The 22,559-nt window shown below is 37.0% G+C and overlaps 1 protein-coding gene across 3 annotated transcripts in view; it reads right to left on the bottom strand.

Moving 5' to 3' along the window:
- The window catches only part of CENPE (centromere protein E), a 66,743-nt gene that overhangs the window by 12,286 nt on the left and 31,898 nt on the right, over nucleotides 1–22,559 (bottom strand). For 2 of the 3 annotated variants that reach the window (XM_037031912.1, XM_037031913.1), the window contains 15 exons: nucleotides 20,126–20,413; nucleotides 19,815–19,973; nucleotides 18,488–18,775; nucleotides 18,234–18,386; nucleotides 17,767–18,054; nucleotides 17,020–17,178; nucleotides 16,556–16,837; nucleotides 15,017–15,307; nucleotides 14,304–14,462; nucleotides 13,848–14,138; nucleotides 12,458–12,562; nucleotides 10,087–10,305; nucleotides 7,645–7,842; nucleotides 6,618–6,821; nucleotides 4,100–4,318 (listed from right to left, as the gene is read on the bottom strand). In XM_037031912.1, the coding sequence (XP_036887807.1) occupies nucleotides 4,100–4,318; nucleotides 6,618–6,821; nucleotides 7,645–7,842; nucleotides 10,087–10,305; nucleotides 12,458–12,562; nucleotides 13,848–14,138; nucleotides 14,304–14,462; nucleotides 15,017–15,307; nucleotides 16,556–16,837; nucleotides 17,020–17,178; nucleotides 17,767–18,054; nucleotides 18,234–18,386; nucleotides 18,488–18,775; nucleotides 19,815–19,973; nucleotides 20,126–20,413 (3,303 nt within the window). The remainder of the gene's footprint in view (nucleotides 1–4,099; nucleotides 4,319–6,617; nucleotides 6,822–7,644; nucleotides 7,843–10,086; nucleotides 10,306–12,457; nucleotides 12,563–13,847; nucleotides 14,139–14,303; nucleotides 14,463–15,016; nucleotides 15,308–16,555; nucleotides 16,838–17,019; nucleotides 17,179–17,766; nucleotides 18,055–18,233; nucleotides 18,387–18,487; nucleotides 18,776–19,814; nucleotides 19,974–20,125; nucleotides 20,414–22,559) is intronic. The other variant, XM_037031915.1, reaches the window with a different exon arrangement.

Genomic DNA, 22,559 nt, shown 5'->3' with positions numbered 1-22,559 from the left:
TAGAAGAGAAGCCAAATGTCACACAATTTAAACACGTATTATTTCTTTATTTAGAAGCTGATGATTTTTGGACTAAAAATGCTCAGATTTTACAGTATATTTAGTATTTATTTTATTTAATGATTGGCACAGTAAAGTCCTAAGAATATTAAAATTTCACTCCCACTTTAAATTAACGTCAAAGAAAGTACATTTGTTAATTGCCCCTTTAAAGTAATACATGTATCTTTCCCTTTATTGTCATTATCTAGATTTCCAACTGAAAAACACAAGCATGTGGAAAAATTCAACTGCATAAAATGTAGGGTGTTTTCCTACCACAGACCCCAACCAACGACTATAAACACTTTCAAATGTCCTCCCAGAAACTTTCTATGTGTATCTACACATACATAAAGTCACACTTTATAAAAATAGTCAGTCATACATATAATAGAAACATACTAAACATATACTACTACATCTTTTTTATAACTTGATAATATATTTTCCTGAACGTTCCATTACCAACACATACAGATTTCTTACATTTTTGTTTTCATGGATATATACATCCTGTTTCATGGAAATACCATAAATTAGTTAACTCATCATCTAGTGGTCAACAGTTAGGTTATTTTCTGAGTACCTGAATTTGTTCACATTTATAAGATCATTCTCATCTGCACACATGCAGATTTTCTTGGAGAATGTCTGTTTCTTTTGGCCTACACAGAATTTATTCTTGTTTAATGAGTAAGGTAGGAATCCAGACCTATTTTCTGCCAGATGACAATCTGGTTGTTCTGAATCAAATAACGAGCAGATCACCCTTTCCCCACTGGGTCGAAGGTTACCACGACCGTGTACTAAACGTACCGTGGAACTCTCTATGCTGTTCCACTGCTCTGTTCGCCTATTCCTTCATCGTTACCAAAACACTCTACACTGCTCTAAGTTGGCTTAAGTACCAAACTAAAAGCATATATTTTATTACTGGTGGGGCATTTTTCCTGGGGTAACTGAAAATGGAATTTCCTTCTGCTTCATCTTATGTTTTGGTAGATGAGTTTCATATTTTCACTATTTTTATATCTACCAGTTGACCAAAGTCTGTTTTGATCAGCAAATTAATAAACTGTATACTCAGGTTCTTCTAGTTTCCAGTGGTAATTATTAAACTAGTGGTTAATTATTAAACTAGTGGTAATTATTAAACTAGAGGTTATTATGATAAAAATGGCAAATATAATTTACTCTTGGTTCCCACTACTCATTTTATAGGCTAACATAAAATAGCATGTTGGCTTTAGAGGTTCCCAAGCAAGGGAGGTTAATAAAGTGACTGAATGGCCCTGCCTGACATGGCTCAGGTTTGGCACTGGCCTGTAAAACTCTCGCTGGTCCAATTCCTGGTCGGGGCACGTGACTGGGCTGTGCGTTCGGTTCCTGGTTGGGGCACATGTGAGAGAGAGGCTCTCCCACAATGATGTTTCCCACCCTCTCTCTATTTCTCTCTACCCCTGTTTCTAAAAACAAATAAATAAAATCTTTAATATGAATAAAGTAAGTGGATTATTCAAGTAAGTGCACATTTTTGGACACAGGTTAACCTATATAACAAATCAATTATATTTTGGCCTCTTATACTTTTTATTACAATATTAACCAATACTAAAAGCGTAGATACAAATTGGAAAAACTGAAGTTGGACTTTCCCTCTAAGCTAGTTCTATATACAGACACAGATTACAGTTTAATAAAAAGTCAAACACTTGAGGAAATTTATAATGTAGGGTAATAACACCTTACATGGCACATATAGTCATTATTTAAATTAAGCTATGAGGACTTCCAGAGAAGATGGAGGTGTAGATAGACACGTTTTGCCTCCTCATGCAACCACAAAAAGAAATTACAACTAAATCTCAGAACAAATAACAGCCATAATTGTCAGAAAACTGAGCTGTATGGAAGTCTGATACCTAAGGACTTAAAGAAGCCACACTCATCCAGAGGGGTAAGAGGGGGAACGATGGGGCGGAGAGGTGAGGAGACGCAGTGTGGTGCACAGAGGCGGACCGGGCAGGGCAGTACTGCATTCACGTGCGGTGGATAACAATTGGAAGGGGCACCTTGGGAGCGAGTGATTCCCCACCCGGAGCCAGATCACATTGCCTAGGGTTCTTGAGCCAAGAAGATAAATCCCTACAACTTCTGGATGTAAAAACCAAAAGAAATTGGGAAGGTGGAAGACACTGCTGGATTTTTAGGAAACCTAGCTCTAAGGGCCCCGAAGGTCTTAAAGTGTACACAAACCCACTCACGCTGGGATTCAATACCAGGGCAACAGCTGGAAAGATTCCAGTCGCATACAGTGAGCGGGTAAAGTGACTGGAAATGGGGCGAGTGCTGGGAAAACCTCCAGAAGCCAGGCACTGGCACAGTCCTCTTTGTGAGTCCTCCCCCAACACAGAGCCACAAAACGGTGAAATGGGTTGCCCTGCCATGGAGATTACCTAAGACTCTGCCCCACACAATTTATGGTGTGTTTTCTACAACAGGACAAGAGTGTCCTGTTGACTCCTAAGAAGGAGTCAAAGCAGTTCTACATAATACAAAGAAACAAACACACAGAGGCTGCCAAATGAAGAGACAAAGAAATATGGGCCAAATGAAAGAATAGAACAAGATCCCAGAAAAAGAACTAAACAAAACAGAGATAGTCAACCAATCAGATGCAGAGTTCAAAACACTGGTGATCAGGATGCTCAAATAACTCATAGAGCATGGCACAACATAAAGGAAGACATGCGGGTTACACTAAGTGAAATAAAAATCTACAGGGAACCAACAGTAAAGGGAAAGAAGATGGGAGGCAAATCAATGATTTGGAACACAAGGAAGAAATAAACATTCAACCAGAACAGCAAGAGGAAACAAGAATTTTAAAAAATTAGGATAGTATAAGAAGACTCTGGGGCATCTCTAAATGTGCTAATACCCAAATCATAGGAATGCCAGAAGGAAAAGAGGAAAAGCAAGAAATCGAAAACTTATTTGAAAAATAATGAAAGAAAACTTCCCTAATTTGGTGAAGGAAATAGACATATAAATCCAGGAAGCACAGAGAGTCCCAAACAAGTTGGACCCAAAGAGGGACACACCAAGATGCATCGTGACTCAAGCTGACAAAGAATAAAGATAAAGAGATAATCTTTAAAAAGCAGTAAGGAAAGGAGAGTTACCTACAAAGGAATTGATTTCTCAAAAGAAACTTTGCAGGCAAGAAGGGATTGGCAAGAAGTATTCAGTCATGAAAGGCAAGGACCTATATCCAAGATTACTCTACCCAGCAAAGCTTTCATTTAGAATGGAAGGGCAGGTAAAGTTACCCAGATAAGGTCAAGTCAAAAGAATCCATCATCACTAAGCCCTTATTATATGAAATGTTAAAAAAACTTATCTAAGAAAAAGAAGATCAAAACTACGAACATTAAAAAGAACAAATTCACAACAACTGAATCTAAACAAACAAATTAACTAACTAAACAAGCAATAAGAACAAGAACAGAATTATAGGTATGGAGATCATTTGGAGGGTTAGCAGCTGGGAGGAGGAATGGAAGATATGGAGAAAATGTACAAAGAAAAAAGTATAACTGGTAGCTACAAAATAAACAGGGGTATGTTAAGAACAGTGCAGGAAATAAAGAAGCCAAAGAACTTATATGCATGACCCATGGACATGAACTAAGGGGGTACAGCGGGAGGAAATGGGGGTACTGGGTGAGGGGGACAAAGGAGAAAAAATTGGGACAAATAATAACATAATCAATAAAATACACTTAAAAATTAAGCTATAGTTGCTTCTATTTTATAATCTGAAGGGAAGACCTCACACAATGTCTATCTTAATCTAATTGAGTGATAGTCACAATAGAACTATATTTAAAAAACAAGCCCATCACACACACACACACACACTCACATGCACAGATGGTCCATGTTCCTTAATTAATACATTCAATACTATAATTCTGCTCTGAATATTATATAAGATACATCTTTAACTCTGTTATGAAGGTGAAAATTGTAAAAATATTTAAAAATCACATACATCTGTGATTTGTTGTTTGGCTCTTGATGTAACATGAAGATTCTCACAGTCTTGTGTAGCAGGCTTAGCAAGGGCACCAGGTGTCTGAGAGATCTCCAAAGTTTGGTAGTTTTTGAACAGTCTTTCATTTTCCTCTTTCACTGATTTCAGGTCATGCTCCCATTCTTTGGCTAAGTTGGCACTTCTTTGCTCAAACTCTGTTGATTCATTCACTATAGCCTATTGAATAGTAAAACCACAAATACATACTTTAAAAAAGCACCATGAAAAATATTAAAACTCTAGGACAAGGTATATATTGAAATTCAGTTTTAGAACATTCTAGAACAGTATGTGAACAACATAAAAGAATGTGAACATTCCTTATGCTGCACTGGTTCCTGAAATTTCAGATGATGTTGGATGTTGATGAGGAGAGTGAAAGGAGAATAAGGACTGGAGAGGATTCCAAGTGATTTTATTTGGAAGAAGATAATTTTGTGACTAGATTAGCACAAATATATGAAAAGGAATTTAAAGATCTGTGGAGGTTAAAGTCTTTACATGTTATGGCTCCTTACAAAACACTAACTGACATCTAACAGCAGAGCACACCCAGTATATTAAAAAACAATCAATTTTCCTGTTTCATTCCATTATAGGAAAAAGAATTCACTGACTTTTAATAATTAATCTGAAAATTTTATATATCTGTGCAGGGAATAACAATCAATGCTGTCTTTTATATCAAAGAATAACTAACTCAGAAATTACTTATGTCATTCTTTTTACTTCCTAATTCCTGTAGGATGTTCTTTTTGTTCTCATCACAAATGGCTTATTGGTCTTATCTTCAACTTGCTTCCTGGCTTTATGGTCATCCTAAATTAGGATGATTGGACCCTAAATTAGTTGTATTCTTGCTGGCACCTTGGACTGGACTCTCCTTGTTTCTGGACTAATTTTAACAGTGACTGAAATAAACATAACATACTAATCAGGTGGTAATTATAGAATACAGGCTGTACTAACTAACTCATAGAAGATTCATGTTTTAAACGTTTCCTTACAAGTATTTTATAGACATCAGTAGTTGCAGTTCCCTTAACCAAGGGATGACCCTGACCACAAGAACTGGGTATCAGAGGCTCATATCAGAATCAGCAGAAATGCTGCTTGCATGTCCTCTTCCCAGGTATCAGCAGTAGAACTGCAGATGGAGCAATGAAACTGTCTGACGATGCTCGCAGGAAGTAACACTGAAACCACCCCAGGGCAGAGCTGAGAAATGTCGCATCACCAGAAAGTCGTTAGTCCCCTCTTTCTGTGGTTCCCTAAAGAACCAGCCAGGACACCGGAGATGCTAAGATGGGCTTTGAGATGAGAGTCCCCCAATTTCCAGGTGGCTGGTACCTGAATAAAACCCTTTCCTTTACGTCAGCACCTGCCTCTCAAGCACTGGCTTTCAGAGCACTCGGTTCCCTATTGACCTCACACCATAAAGTTACCCATTCCTACTGTCAGAGTGATGAAAGAAGCTAAGTACCCATGCTGATCCACATGGTAGAAATCCCTGCTTTAAACTAGACTCTCAATAGTACAAGAAAATTACTTGGAATTTATCTGAATTATATGGACTTTATCTTACCTAAACATGGTTTTTATTCTCTTTTCCATTGATTGTAGACATTTTTTTAAGTTCCTTTACTGTTTTGCTTGCTCCAGGTATTCAACAAATTAGATTAACTATCCATTAAACATGATCTATATTTCAATGTGATTTAAGTACAGTTTCCAAATGAAATCAAAGTGTTAGGAAAGAACTACCGAAACACATGAAATAAACCAACCGTACAAACTGTATATTCCAGCTCCCTTTGTTCCAACTGTATATATAAGAAGCAACTTTCTGATTACCACATATTTTATCAGACACATAAAGTAGAGATTACTTCAGAAAGCAGAATTAATATTCTGATCAGTGAAAAGTACAACACATTAATAAACTGATCTTAGCAATGCTGCTTCTTATGAATCTGCCTACTAGGGCCAATTGCCTTGGGAACAATGACACAAAGCACATTTTGGAAACTCAAGTTGAAGAATAGTACATATGACAGTGACCCACTGAGCTGAAAAGCCTACAAGACCTTACTAAAGCAGCTCACCGGGCCTGTCTGGCGGTACCACCATGAATCCTGCGTCACCTTGTCTATGGCTGCTCTTAGGGAAAAGGCTCAATTCCTGCAGAAGCAGTGAGAAATGAAAAAGGAGAGTGGATTCAAGATTTCACAAGTGGAAACTGATTATTACACAGCCATGTTTTTGTTATCCTCTTTACAGGTATAAAGTGATATAATTAAGTGTCTTGAGGAAGCATAATATGTTAGAGGAAGTTGTTAGTTTTTTCACAAAGCATGTATGAATAAATGAAAGAAAACAGTTAAAATCCAGTTCTCTAAGTCCCTTTAAGAATGAAGTAGAAAAATTAAAACAACAAGAAAAAGAATGCAGTAGCATAATAAAAATTAGCACTTACAATTATTCTGTTATTATAGAACTTATTCACTTGAAAAACGCTATCATTTTCTCTCTGGATGCCACTTTTGAGCTCTTCTGTATCAAAATGTGTCTTTAACCACTCTTCCAAAAACTGGGTCACTTCCTTCCTGTTACTTAGTACTTGTTGAAATTCAGTCTTTATGCTGTGGAAGTCACTTTCTGAAAAATCTTTGAGAATTTCCTGTGTTAAAAAGTAAGCATTGAATTGTATGAACATAAAGAAGTTTTATCTAAACATCATACAAATATCATAAAAAGGGGAAAATTCCATACTGAACTCTCATTCTTAATATTTTTGAAGTAAATATAAATGTAGTTATTCTAATTACATTAGAGATAAAATAATAATTTAAAGCTTTATTCTAGTTATTTGAATAATAAAGTTTTGGCAGTATAGGCTATATAACAGAGGCCTACAAATTCTGCCTGTTAGAATTAAAATCTAAAAAACTGTAAACCTAATCATTACAATATATGACATGCTTTCTGTGTATATAACAGGCCTTTCAGGAGAGTTAGGAATGAGATGCTAACCTCCCACTTCTGGTTGACAACAGGACATTACATGTGGGACCGTCGCAATACAAATGTTTCTGACTCTTAATCACAAGTCTAAGAAGTTTTCAAAGGCATTTAGAAACTTATTCTGGAGTTCCATGAATTCCCACTTGCTGATATTAAGTACATTTTTCTGTGTCCATGGATTCTGAAAGAAGGCCACGCTGTTACTTGGCACTCTTTACACCTGGCCAGCTGTTACTCTACAGCTTATTACTTATTTGTTTATGTATTTAAGTATGTATGTATGTATGTATGTTTATTGGGGTTACACTGGTTAATAAAATTAAATAGGTTTCAGGTATACAAATCTACAATATATCATCTGTATGCAGCTTATTTTTAATGTTTGGTAAATGAAAATGCCTCTAATCACAGGAAAAGGTACCTTTCTACTTGATAAAAAGGCTTAAAATCTAATTACGTTCATTTAAAACAAATCATACCTCAATATGTAGATCCACCTTCTGGCTCAATCTGAGGTCCCTTAATTCTCTGGATGGTACATCATAATCTTGTGGAAGGTGCTGAAGTTTAATCAGCAATTCATTTTGCTTTTCCACTTCATCAATAAAAACCATTTCAAATTTATTTATGGATTCATGTTGTTCTTTCTTTATCATTATAACATTGCTTAACACATACTTGCAGAGAAACAAACAAATTGGGAAATTAAACTTATATCACATTTAGAGAATATTTTAAACATTTACTACTTGGACTAATGGTGGGATGCCATGTCAGTTATCTACATCCCCTGGTAAGTGAGAAAAAAGGAAAGAGCCTCTCTCTATTCCCAACTCAACATCTTGGAAGAGTAATCTCTGGTTCCTGATTTCTGGCATCCTACAGGATGAACTTCCTCATGGAGGATGTACCAAAAATACCTCAGATTCAATGTCTAAAATGTGACATGATCTCCCCCCACTAAAAACCCAACTTTCTTTATTATCCTCAATCATCCAGGTTTCTCAGCTACATACCTGATACTCACTTTCAACATCCTCTTCTGCCTCTCTTGGTTTAGTAACCAGTATGGGTGTGCCGTGCCTCAAGACTACTTGTCAAGCATATTTAGATGTTTGATTTCAAGGTGACAATAATTTGAATGCCATATGTTCCATGGACTTCATTAGTAAATTCTGGACATCTGATTGTCAGGATTTGTGAAAGACTGTCAGAACCTGAGGGGCAATTTAACTAGGGAGGGGAGAAAACCTGCTCCCTATTTCCTCAACTTCCACTATTCCTTAACCTCTTATTACTTGGCCTCTTCCTTAACCACTCAACTAAAACTGCCCTGACAAAGGTCACCAATGAGCTCTATTATTATCAAATTGAGAAGACCTCTTCAGTCCATATTCTAAATTATTTGTTATTTTAATAAACAGAGCCTAGCAGCCATTTCTGCACAAGGGCCTCTCATGCAAACTGCACTTTTCACAAAGAAACCTGCACTGAACTGCCTGTCTTCACTGTTTTTGCTGGCTAAGCCAGCCCTTACAAAGTAGTTTCTGGAATCCTATTTCATCCAATAGGACTGAGGCTTTTCCCATCCAATCAGAACTGTGCAACTCTGGCCAGTCAGAGCAGCTGTAATCTGAGTAATCAAAACAGTGCTTTTTGGACTAATCAAGCTGAGGATTTGGAGCCCTTATTTGCATGAGGACAGACCAATCAGGGTCCAGGGGCGGGGACTGCTGCCTATATAAGCCAGCTCCCCTTTAGGAGCACACTTTCCTTTCCCACTTAAGACTGAAGTTGGTATCTCCTTGGCTGACCTGAAACACTGAAGAGGTCTCAGCAAAGCAGAACACGGCAGACCACTGAAGAGTAGAGCTGTCTAGCTGGAGAGGGGCCTGACTCCAGGGTCACCTGGCCCCAAAGCTTTTCTACAAACATTGTGTTTTCACAGTTGTGCTATATCACAACTGAGCTTTTCTGTGCTGGATAAAGTTTCCTTCAGCACGCCCCAAATTGGAGATTCCTGTTGGTGTTGCATTGGCACCAGTGACCACCAGTTGACAAAGCCTTCTGAGTTTCTCTTCTTGGATGTTCCATCAGAGGCATGTCTGCCTCAAAACATCTCACAGTGAATACCCGATTTCTCCTCCTGCTTCATCACTCTTCCTGTTTTCCACAAATTTCTATTTCCACTGCCCAGAAACTTGGCAAGGCCCAAATCCTGGGAAGCAATCTAAACTTCACTCCCTTACCTCCACTGTCAATCACATGGACTGATTATTTTAAGCTTTTAAATACTTCTTTAATTTCTTTCATCCTTTCCGTCCCTACTCATCCTTCCCTGGTAACATAGTCACCCACATGATTTCATCCGGACAATTGTAACTGCCTCCTCTCTCTCTGCCACTAGGCTTCTCCTATGCAAACTCATTTGTTCTTTATCTGAGGTTAAGCATCAAAAGTGGCAAACTGATCACGTTACTGCCACCACTGAAAACAACTATCCAGTGGCTCCCCACCATTTGCAAAATGAACTCCATCCAAGCTTTAGTGCCTGAGTCTGTCTTCAACTATAGTCTTATCTTCTTTAACTTTTTTTCTAGTATGTCATATAATCTGCACATACTTCTATCACTGCACTTACTATTATCAGTCTATATGTCTAGCTCACCCACTAGAAATATTTGAGATGTTATCCATACCTGTCTCCTGAGTACCTTAACACAGAGTATAGCTAGGCCCATAGGCAGAGCTCAGGTTTTGTTGAATTATCAAGTCCTGGGTACATTGAAAATGTTTCACATGAAATTCTTAGACTCACACAATTTTTAATTCAGCCAGTAGTTGCAAAGCAGCATGTTATACTGAAGTTTGTAGGCAAAATTTATTGCAATAGTTACAAAGATATTAGTAAAGGGTGTTACCTTAAGATTCTTCATGACTCGGTAGAATTCCATGGAACATCTCTGGTTTACAGTGAGAAGTTTATGAATCTGTTTCATTTGTGGATATGGAAGTGACAGGTTTGCTTTTATTTTAGTAGAAAGCTGTTTTTGGGTTTCAATCTCCTTCTCCAAGTCAAGAGACAATCTATTTAGGAATTCATATTGATTATCCATTTCTGAGTATTTCTTCAGAAGCTCCTAAAGAACATTAGAATTCACTGAATTTAACAAATGATTCTAATTTAACAACAAATAGTTCTATCCTTAATATTGTAACAAAACTTATGCTTTAACATTTTCCGTTGGAGAATAATAAATTAAGACCACTGTGTTAAAAAAAAGGAAAACATATTCTTGATTTCAGATTACAGAAATGATATATAATCATCATTTTAAAACAATTTAAGAAATTAAACAAATGTAAGAAAACCAGAAATAAGCATTTTTATCATTTTGATATTTTCTTTCAGTCTTTTGAACATCCATGATTTGAAGTAGCATTTACAAAATCTGAAGGAAAATTTGAGTGAATCCAACTTAGTATGTACTGTAGCTCATGGCTGAATGCTGCCTTATGTTTACAAGAGGCAGTGTAAGTTAGCAGATAAAACACTTGAGTAAGAATCAAAATGCTATTTGCTAGACACAGCCTCTTCACACCTTTCTATTTGTCTAGAAAGGTGTGAAGAGGCTACATCTATTTGTCTGCTTGTTAGAAAATCTGAGTTTTCTAACTTTTTACAGAGTTCAAGGCCTATCTCTGCTCCTTCCTGGCTGGGGAAATCATCTAGACATTTCCTCAACCACAAAATAAAGACCACAGTAACTGCCACAAAATCTAGAAGACGAATCAAGTAAAATATTTCATACTATCTATATCTGTATCTATGCAATCTATAAAATATACACACGTTATATGTTAAAGGAAGTAAAATTATATTCATAAAAATACTTCTATATCCAAGGTTTAAACTTATATTCGGTTTCAAATCCCGATTCTACCAATTTACTAGCCTGTAAAACTACTAAAAGACCTTGGAAAACTACTAAATTTCCTCTCTCAATGTCAAGTTTGTTTATAAATGGAACGATAAACCCATTTCATAAAATGAAGCACCAAATACAGTGCCTGACATATGGTAGACACTCAATAAGCCTGGACCCATCAGCTCAAATGACTAGAAGCAGTGCAGGTGACCCAGTGGTCTGAGTATAAGTGGAGAAACACGTTAGGTTCAAGTTGATACAATCACATAATAAATAACATGTTTAGTTTAGGCTGTTTTGATATTAATGAGCTCTTTTTCATAATTTAAAGAAAAGCTAGCCCTGGCTGGTGTAGTTCAGTGGATTGAGCACGGGCCTGTGAAGCAAAGGGTCGCTGGTTCGATTCCCAGTCAGGGCACATGCCTGGGTTGTGGGCCAGGTCCCCAGTGGGGGACACATGAGAGGTAACCACACATTGATGTTTCTCTCCCACTCTTTTTCCTCCCCTTCCCCTCTCTCTAAAAATAAATAAATAAAAAATATATATAAAAAGAAAAACTAGTTAGATATTCATTAATTTGGGATGTTGGAGAGGGGATTCTTGCCTTTGACCTTAAGATAAATCACATTATGGCAGGGAGCAGTCATTCAAATGGTCAAAACTCTGCAATGGATCTCCATCTTTTTCAGAGTAAAATCCAAAGTCCTTTTAAGGCCCCACCGCTGCCTCCTCCCCATTAACACTCTGACCTCATTTCTTACTAGGTTTCTCCCTTCATGATGTTCCTGGAACCCATACTCCAAGCTCCCCACAGGAGCTCTGTATGTTCCCCCTGCCAATGCTACCTGTCCTGCAGATACCCGAATGGGCTGAACCTTCACCTCTTTCAGGTGTTTGCTCAAGTATCATCTTTCCAATGAGGCCTTAAAATCACAAGCCCACACTGTTTTTCCTAGTGCATACCTACACTAGGAAGTTTAGAAACACATTGAGTATTATCATTTCATTCCACAGAGGTTCCTCTGTTTCTGCAGACCAACTATCTTTAACTTTTTTCATCTCATGGCACTCATAAACTAATTACTGAAATTCTGTGGTACACCAACAAGTATTTTACATTTTTTGCTGATCGGACAAAACAAATAGGTATACTTTTGATTCATTCACACCAGATGGCTATTGTTGTGTTGGCTGCTGTCAATATTTTATTTGACAATCTAAGGGAAAAGAGGTTCGTGCCTCTGACTAAACAGTCAGGTATTGCATGTTTTAAAAATCCTGTGGCACGCTGGGTGACAATCGCTGCCCATAGACCTCTAACAGGTACAGTATTGATTGATAATTTTAACAGAGGGCACTTACTTTTATCCGAAAGCACTTTTCTCTCAGGCTTTCTGGAAGGTACTGTTTTCCATCACACAGTAACTTTTTTCCATATTTTACTACCTCTTTGTCATTCTGTTGATCCTGTTTTGACACAAAAGAAAAAATAAGGCTTCAGCCATAACTACATTCACAGGTAATGTCTACTTATATTTTTTCAATTACATACTATATATAAAGTTTTAATAGTGGAATTAAATATTATACTTGTAATTCAAAAGTGTTAAAAATGGTCAGAAAAAGAATAATAGTACCACTAAGTGGTACTATTATTGTGGTGAGTGACCTCAATCCATTAAGAAACAAAAAATAGAGAACTGCATACTTCTGGGAGATAGAATTTGTTCCTGTGAGCTTCATAGTGTCAAATTAGATTTTAGATTTATCTCTGGTGCCTACTTTTCCAAATCTCTGAATAAGACTCACTGCTGCCAACTAAACATACTAGCAAAACCACCTGTACTGTCTGTGGTGTTCCAAGCCCTACTAACATATTCTTCCCAGCATTTTGAAACAGAGAACTCATATCCTGTTTACATTTTTATTTCTGTAAAATAAAAAATATCTTCTTCCTTTTATCTGGTTCATTACAGTCCCTAAAAGAATGACTAATTGTTCAATAAAATATTTTTTGAGTGATTTAAATCTCTTTGTAAATTTAGTTAGGTCAACATAAAAATGATTCCCAAGTGTCTAATATTTCTATTGAGATTACAAATGATGTTATTTTCCACTTTGTTCTTTATTATTGAAATATGAGAAGAAAAAAGACCTTTGTATATTTCATACAATTTCTTGACTGTTTTTTTAGATATTCAAATTAAACTGTATACTAGAACAACATCCTGTTTTTGTATTTATCTTGCCCTTTTCCTTCTAACTCCATTAACAGGAGCCCAAGTCTAAAACTCTGTCATGTAGAGGCAGTGAAATGGGATATTTCACATTTTACAAATCAAATCCTTTAAATATTTCTCCATTGAGAATAATACTATTTCTTGGTTTTAAATCCCTTTAAAAAACATTTTGGTCTTTTAAAAAGAAAACTCTAGTTCCTATTTGTGTAAAAAATTACGTAGGTTTCCCCGTTATACTTTATTGTCAGTAGATATTTGCAGAAAAACAACAAAACGAACCACTGTCACCATTTTTTAAAAAAATGACCAAAAAAGAAAAAAGAGAATGAAGTCATGAACCTGGACAACAGTGTGGTGATTGTAGGGGTGAGGGGGTAGGGGTAGAAGAGGGGATGAGGGGGATAAACGGTCATGAAAACAAAAACTAAAAAACAACCACTAAAAAAACAAAAACAAACCCAAAGCTTGATTTTTACAAATAGTTACTAGATAGGGGAAGATTCTGAACTCACTCTAGCTATCGTTTTTCTTAAGGTTTCTCTGAATTGGCCTCTTTCCATTTTGGGAGACTCTTTTATTCTCCTTAGCTCATCTCTTTCCTTAGCTACAATTCTTATTTCTTCAAGGCTTTCATGAAGTTTCTTAGTCACGTATGAGTTATCCATTTCCATACTTTGTATAGACAAAATCTGAGCCTCAAATTGCTTCTTCACTCGTTCCATTTCATTCATTTTTTTATGAGTTTTATTGATAACTTCTTTCATTTTGAGAAGTTGAAGCTCTTTTTTCTGAAGCTCTTGGATCTTGAGATAGTTATAAAACAAATTAGAATGCAAATAGAGCTCCTTCAATTAAGTTAATTAGTGTCTATATATATATATATATTCTATGTCTACATATCTTTATCTATATCCTCTCTTATTTCACAAATAATTTTGGACACTCCCAAAGAACAAAACAACACATACCTTTTTCTGTAAATCATCTTTTGATTTATTTAAATCCTTTTTCATATTTGAAATCTGAGTTGTTTTTTCTGAATCTGTTTCTTTAAATTTATCAATAGCTTCTTGGTGCTCTTTCAAATGCATCCGAGCAATTTTTAGTTCCTGTTGTGTTTCCAGATCCTTTATTATTAGAAATTGAGAAATGATAATATAAAGAAATACTGCCTTTCTTAGCATGAGCTAGTGAAACAAAATCTTAAAAAATGCACACTTATAGTTAAAACAACCACCATTCCACCACTCAATTAGAACAGTGCAGGAGGCTATAACAAGTTCCCGCGCCGAGCCAAACCAACCCCAGTCCTGCTGCCTTGGAACTCTGCCATTTACTTTTCACCTTTCGTACCACGTGGACATCTTTCTCAATCAATATCCCATGCCCCATTCTCAGACATTGTATCCCAGTATTCAGAGGAGCCAGTGCTGTCTTGGTGGACATTTGGAAACACTACGTCTACCCAAATGTGTGAATATACTGGTAGGGTAAATTTGTAGACGTGAAATTGCTATGGTAAATGTACATGCTGATAAGTTGTTAATAAAATGTGTCAAACTATCTTCTTAAAGGGTTATGTAACATTTACATTTCAACAGCAGTACCATTTATTTTCAAAGAAGGAAGCCTCTCGTATTAAAAACATGTTTACTGGATAGAAAGAAGGAGAACAACTTACTCTAGCTATGGTTTCTTGCAGGTCTGCCTTGAGTTGGTCTCTTTCCCGCTTGAGAATCTCTTCTAGTCTTCTTAGATTATCTCTTTCTTTCATTACGGATTTCATTTCCTCCAGGTTTTCATGAAGTTTCTGAGCCAAATTTAAATTCTCCATTTCTACTTTATCCAGAGTTAAACTTTGGGCTTTGATTTGCTTCTTTAATTGCTCCATTTCAGACACTTTTTTCTGTGTCTCACTGACCTCTTCTTTTAACTTCAAGAACTGATGTTCATTTGCCTTAAGTTCTTCGATCTTAGGTTGATCACAAAATAACATGTTAGGATACAGATGGTTGTTAAGGGAAGGATAAAGAATAGTTTCTAAATTGGTTAAGACAATAGTTTTCCCACGTCACTCTTATGAATACTCTACAAAGTTCCATACAGAAATTATTTTCTTTTGAGTTATAATATACATAAGTGCTCTGAAGTATATAGCTCAATTATTCTTCACATATGTATACATCTATGTGCTTACAGCCCAAATTAAAATATACACCCTTTCTAACACCCTATAAAATGCCTACATTCCCTATGCTACAACCATTATTTGACTTTTCTCATTCTACATGATTTTGCTGGCTTTTGATCTTATAAATCACAATGTATTTTATGCATTCTCCTGTTGCTAGGCATGTGAGTCGTTTTCAGTTTTCTAGCGGTGTTACGCACATTCTTTTCATATCTTTATGGTGAAGCGTTCGCTCTCTTCTCTTCGGTACATACCCAAGGAGTAGTTCTGAGCCACAGGCAGGCGAATGTTTAGAGTTAGTTAAAAACTGCCAAGCTGTTTTCCAGCTAAACCATTTTACATCCCTAATGGATAAAAACAGATATCTAATCAAAGCCCTCCCTGTCCAACCCCATCTTTTCTTATAACAGTGTTTAAACTTTCTAAAGTTATGGGCTTGTTTGCTATTTCATCTGTCTTTTCAGAAACAACCCTTCCGGTTCATCAGTTTCCCCGTGCTTCTCCAGATGCCTGTGAGCAGTTCCTAGTTCCTCTTTCCCCAGATTCTTTATCTTTAGAGAAATTTTAAGAATAGTTACTTACCTTAATGTTAACTAGTATTTTTTCAATGACAGTGATACATTTCCTTAGTAAAAAACATTAAAACTATTACTTCTTAGTCTACACTTTCATTGCTAGAAAGCTCTATGCTTTCCCTTCTCCTGTCTTCTCCCTGCCACAACCTTCCCCTTCTCCTGCTTTCCAGAGGCAAAGACATACATACACATACGATTTTACAGCTTGCTTTTCCCACTAAGAGTCATTTTGAGTTCCAAATTAGGACACCTGAATCTATTTAATTTCTTTTTTTTTACCCTAGTATTCTGACATATTGCTTATCTTTACCCAGTTTCCTTCTGATGGCACTTAGATTGTTTCCCAATTTTTATTACAAATTGTTACAATGAACAGCTGTGGTTTATGTGTGCGTTTGTATCAAAGGGTTCGCTGCTGTCAGAAAAACACAGAAGAGGCAGGAGTGTAACTCACCTTAGCTTCTGTTTCTCTGAGGCTTTCTCTGAGCTGGTCTCCCTCCATTTTGAGGGTTCCTTCCATTCGTCTCAGGCTATCTCTTTCCTCAGTAACACATCTTACTTCTTCAAGGTTTTCATGAAGTTGCTTAGTCAACCTTAACTTCTCTGCTTCTGTACTTTCCAAGATTGAATTCTGGGCCTCCAATTGCTTCTTCAATTGCTCTGTTTGATACATATTTTCCCTGAGATCATTTTTTACCTTCAGAAGTTGATGTTCTTTCTCCTGAAGTTCTTGGCTCTTGAAATAATCACATAACAGATTAAAATACAAACAGATATTGATAAAAAGCTAAACAACAATTTCTAAATTATGTACACAAATCTCTACCTATCCTCAGTACTAGGCTAATTCATATCCTGCTTCATCACACAAAAGTCTTGATTCACACTGTTACTTAGGTAACAACTTAAAAGAAATACCTGTGCTTTTAAGGCACTATTTTTGTTTTCTAAGTCCTTTTGCATATTTGATATTTCATCTGTCTTCTCAGAAATAACCCTTCTGAGTTCATCAATAGTTTCCCGGTGCTCCTTCAGATGTATGTTAGCAATCTTCAACTCCTCTTCTTTTTCGAGGTCCTTTGTTATCAGAGAAAGAAAAATAATATATTTAGAGTAACACAGTTCAAACTATATGTAGAAAAGTACAGGTAAGCAGTAAACATTCCCCGCCCTCCTACGCCTCCTAGTGCTCACCCTCGAAGGGACTTTCAGATGTTGACATGTGCCAGATACACTGCACCACTCCCACCAGGACACGCCCGAACCAGCCCCACATTCCCGCTTCACTCTCCCTCTGTGGCCCAGTATTCCACGGTCTGAATGCGCTATACTTATTTAACCAGTACCCTACTGATAATGGGCAGTTAGAACTTTCCTGATTTTTTTTTGTTTATTTTGTTATTGCAACTTACTGCAATGACTATTCTACAAACATGTTTGCACAAGTGTGCTAACATATGCAGGATAAATAGCCATGACTGAACTTTCTGGATCAGTGAATAAACCTATTAAAATATTTGAAAGATATTATCAAACACACTCCCCTTTCCCCCTCTACCTTCCCCAATGTTGGACTTATTTTACATTCCCAACAAAACCTACTGCCCATGGTTCTTCTGGGACACAATGTCATATTTACTACAAGGGGGAAAGAAGGTCACTCACTCTAGTTACAGCTTCTCTTAGGTTTTCCTTGAGCTGGTCTCTCTCCACTTTGAGACTCTCCTCCACACCCCGAAGGTCATCTCTTTCTTTTGTAACAGATCGTATTTCTTTAAGGTTGTCCTGGAGTCTCTGAGTTAACCTTACATTCTCCATTTCTAGGTTTTCCAGAGTTGACTTTTGGGTTTCAAGTTGCTTCTTCAAGTATTCTAGTTCACACATTTTTTCCTGAGTCTCATTTATACCTTTCATTTCAAGAAGCTGTTGCTCTTTTTCCTGAAATTCTTGAATCTAAAAAAAAAAATCACGAAACAAGTTGGGACATAAGCAGAGTTTTTGGGAAAAAGGAGATTCGTTTCTAAATTAAATCAATCATGTTTCCATTGAGTATAATGTATGTATTATTTTCTTTCACAGCGATATGAGGAACACAAGAATCAGATGTCACTTTCCAACTCAAAAAGACCTACCTTTCCCCATAATTCGTTATCTGAATTTTCTAAATCTCCCTGAATACTTGCTCCTTGATCTGTTTTCTCTGGTATATCCCTTGTATTAATAGTTTCTTGGTACTCCTTCAGAACAGCATAAGTACTTTTTAGTTCCTCTTTGATTTTCTGTCCCTTTATAATTGAAGCAAAATAAATAAAATAGTGAGCATCATCATTATCACACTATTTTTGTATCCAAAAAAAAAAACCCCCATCAGAAGAGGAAAACTTACTTCAGCTACAATTTCTTTATTATCTTCTTTGAGTTGGTCTCTTTCCATTTGAAGGGTCTCTTGCATCCTTTTCAGTTCATCTCTTTCTTTAATTATAATTTTTATTTCTTCCTGACTTTCCTGAAGTCTCTCAATTAACTTGAGCCTCTCGCTTTCTATGCTTTCTAGTGAAAAATCTTTGGCTTTGAGTTGCTCCTTTAATTGTGCCAGTTCACTCATTTCTTCCTGAGTCTCACTGATTTCTTTGAGGGAAATACATTGTTCTTGTTTCTCGTGAAACTCTTGCATCTTAAAACAATGATAAGAGCCAAAAATTACATACACATATTAATAAAGTGTGTTTCTATGTGTGTATACATATATACATGTATGTATATGTTTGGTTTTGTGTGTATACACGTGCATATACATATATGAGGGGAGACCAAAAGAAACCCCCAGAACTTATCTATAAAAAATTGTATATTCTTACAAGTTTAATTTTCAGTCACCTTAAAAAAGCATTTCTCATTTGATGCAATACACCTATGGAGACATTTTTTCCACTGTTCAAAACATTTTTTTTTTTAATAAAGATTTTATTTATTTATCTTTAGAGGGAAAGGGAAGGAGAGAAGGAGAGAAATATCAATGTATGGTTGCCTCCCGTGAGTCCCCTGCTGGGAACTGGCCTAGCAACCCAGGCATGTGCCCTGACTGGGAATCGAACCACGATTGTGTGGTTTGCAGGCCTGCGCTCAATCCACTGAGCTACACCAGCCAGGGCTTCAAAATAGTTTTTGAATTTAATGATTTTGATGCCTTTTAGTGCTTCCGCTGTTTTTTTTGTTTCACCTCTTCCATGGAAGCAAAGTGTTTCCCTTTGAGGACTTTTTCATCCAGGACAACAACAACAACAACAAAATTACCTGGGGTGAGATCAGGTGAATAGGGAGGGTAGGCATGGGGGTCATGCTGTTTTTGGTCAAAAACTGCTGAACACTCAGCACAGTGTGGGCAGGTGCACTCATGAATCACCCATTAAGAAATGGGCAAATGCAATGCAGGAGTCTTCAAAAAATACTTACTGAAGCTGAATGTAGCCCTCACAACAATGCCAGCTGTACACTGACACAGATGGGTTTCCAGAACACTCATCCAGCAGGGATAGCCTGTACTACAAGGGGCCCGCTCTCCAAAAGGTAATTCTGGTTCTTTTTTGTATATATATATCCCAATATGCTATGCTCTCCAAAAAAATTTAGTAAATAAACAGTAAGTAGTCTCAATAATTCAGTTAGCTACCTCCATGAGGTTCCCCCCCACTGTTCCTTTACCCCCAATTCACCTTTTTCTGTGACTCATCATTAGTTGTTTCTAATTCCTTCTGGAAGCTTGACAGTTCATTTTCCCTCTCTGAAAGATTCACTCTCAGTTTATCAATAGTTTTCTCCTGTTCTGCCAGGTGACAATGGGCAACTTTAAGCTCCTCTTCGGTTTCTAGGTGCTTTATTAAATAGAAGAAATTTTAAGAACTTTGTACAAAACTGGTACCAATTACATTCTAATTCCATCTTCTAAAGGCTTTCTACAAAAATTTTTCCTTACAAAATACTTAAAAGAAAACCACACATACGTAGGGAAAAGAATGCAACCTACTTTAGCTACAATTTCTTCCATGTTTTCTTTGAGTTGGTCATTTTTAGACCGAAGGGATTCCTGCAGCCTCTGTAGGTCGTCTCTCTCCTTAGCTATCGATTCCACTTCTTCATGACTTTCTTGAAGTCTCTCAGACAACTCTCGCTTTTCCATTTCTAATCTTAGCAGAGCCGACTCTTTAGTTTTCAGTTGCTCCTTCAATTGCTCCATCTCACTGATTATTTTCTTAGTCTCACTGTTTTTCTCCTCATTAAAGGACTGTTCTGGTATGTCTTGAGCTTCTTGGATCTTAAGACAATCATAAAATAATACAGTTGATATCCAAAAAGACTTTATTTTATTTTAGGGGAAAAGATATGAGGACACTTTCTGAAACAACTAAGCCAGGATTTAATGGTGCATTTACAGAGCAATCTTCCCACTTCCCCACTCTTCCGTTTTTCAGGTATTTGGCACTTACTGATAGAGGGCTCACTGTGATGTCAGTGTGCTACTACAGGCTGTAGACAAAACAGGAGATGCGCCTTACAGGATCTCTGCTGTTTTGAGACACTTTAGGGGGCAAGTAGACATGCCAAATCTTACCAAACTGATTTCTCCTAAGGTATTAGTGGAAAAGCTAAACCGCAGTGAGTGTTTGGAGGTGTGGTGTGGTAAAACTGGCCATACTATAGGCAGGCAGACCAGAACACCTGAAAGCCATGAAATGGGGAGGAGCAACAGAGTAGAGTTGCTGGAGCAAAAGAATAGGAGGAAGAGAGAACTGAAATGACACTAGTACCAGCAGGGTCTGGGCTCCAGGGCCTCCTGGGCCTTGGAAAGGATTCTGGTCTTCATGTCAGGAGTAACAATTCACGATTGAAGTGTTTTAAGAAGAAAATACTGCCTGGGCTTAGAAGGAAGGATGAATCAGAGAGGTATAAGAAGGAAAGCAGGGAGATCAGTTAGGAGGCTGTTGCAGACAGCCAGAGAAAGAAAGAAGCAATGGCGGCTTGGGTTACGGTGCCAGCAAAGCGCAGAGAAAGTGGGAGGATTTCACACACACTCACCTCAAAACCCACAAGGTTTGGTGTGTGGATTATAGAGTGGGTGGGGAGGGAGAGATGGGAGTGAGACGACCCCCAGATTTCTGACTGAATTAGTGAGGAAGATAGTGTTGCCTTATGAGATGCTGGAGGAATAGATTTAAAGAAGGAAAAGAAATAGCATTTTGGCTTCATCCTTTCCTATAAAATAAAATTGCTTTTTCTATTATTAATAGAAATAAATTTTCTTAAATTTTGAATATTTAAGAAAAAAGCTACCTTCTCCAAAACTGTTCGTTTCAATAGTTTCTAAGTATTTAGGAGCAATTTTTAGTTGTTTCCAATTACTTCATTATGGCCTGAATTTTGTGCTAAAATTTGAAGCCCTAACCCCCGGTATAACTGTGGAAGATATGGCACTTAAAGGAGGTAATTAGGTTAAATGAGGTCATAAGGGTGGGACTGTTATCCAACGGGACTGGTATAGTTTAAGAGGCAGAGATCTCAGACACTTTCTCAGCTCTAGTGCACTAAAGAAAGATCAGGAGAAGATGCAGAAAAAAGGCACCATCGGCAATCCAGAACAAGAGGCCTCTTGAAAAACAGAATTTTCAGGTACCTTAAACTTGGACTTCCAGATTCCATGACTAGGAGAAAATACATTTCTGTTGTTTTAGCCACCCAGTCTACGTTTTGTTAAGGCAGCCCTAGCACACTAAAATATACTTAGCCCCGCCCCCCCTTTATTTTTTTATCCTCACCTGAGGACATACTGATTTTTAGAGAGAGAGGAAGGGGATGGGGGGGGGCAGAGAGACAGAGAGAGAAACAGTGATGTAAGACAGAAACATTGATGGGCTGCCTCCTGCATGCATCCCAACCAGGGACTGAACTCACACCCAGGCACTTCCTCAGACTGGGAACTGAAGCTATGATCTTTAGGTTTGCGGGGTGATGCCCAACCAACTGGGCCACACTGGCCAGGGCATACCTCCCTTAAAATAGAAAAAAATCATCATTAGCATCCTAGCCTTTCTTGTATATAAATTAAATAACTAGTAAAGTACTTATTCTCCTAAAGCCTAAGAAAAAAAATGAACCATACTACCTAGAATAAATTAAGGTGAGATTTAAGCACTCAGTAGTAAAATTATGGCCGAAGATGTAGAAATAGACAAAAATATGATACACACATTGATTTTATAGTAAACTCTAGACAAGTTTAGTACATAAAATCTGACATAAATATTTTAGCTGTAATTAACAGTTTTTGCCTTTTCATTTTCAAATTGTAAGCAGTTATATTTCAAGTTACTCAAAAAATATCAGTGTGAAGCTTATGAATTATTGTTAGTTATTCCCACTGTGAGTGATAAATAAGACTGAAATTACCATCATGAATTTAAGTG

Source organism: Sturnira hondurensis, unplaced genomic scaffold, assembly GCF_014824575.4.
Source record: "Sturnira hondurensis isolate 20B ecotype Veracruz unplaced genomic scaffold, ASM1482457v3 Scaffold0021214, whole genome shotgun sequence".
Lineage (NCBI taxonomy): Eukaryota > Metazoa > Chordata > Mammalia > Chiroptera > Phyllostomidae > Sturnira > Sturnira hondurensis.
Note: the sequence above shows the minus strand (reverse complement) of the source record. Positions and strands in the feature narration are given on the sequence as shown.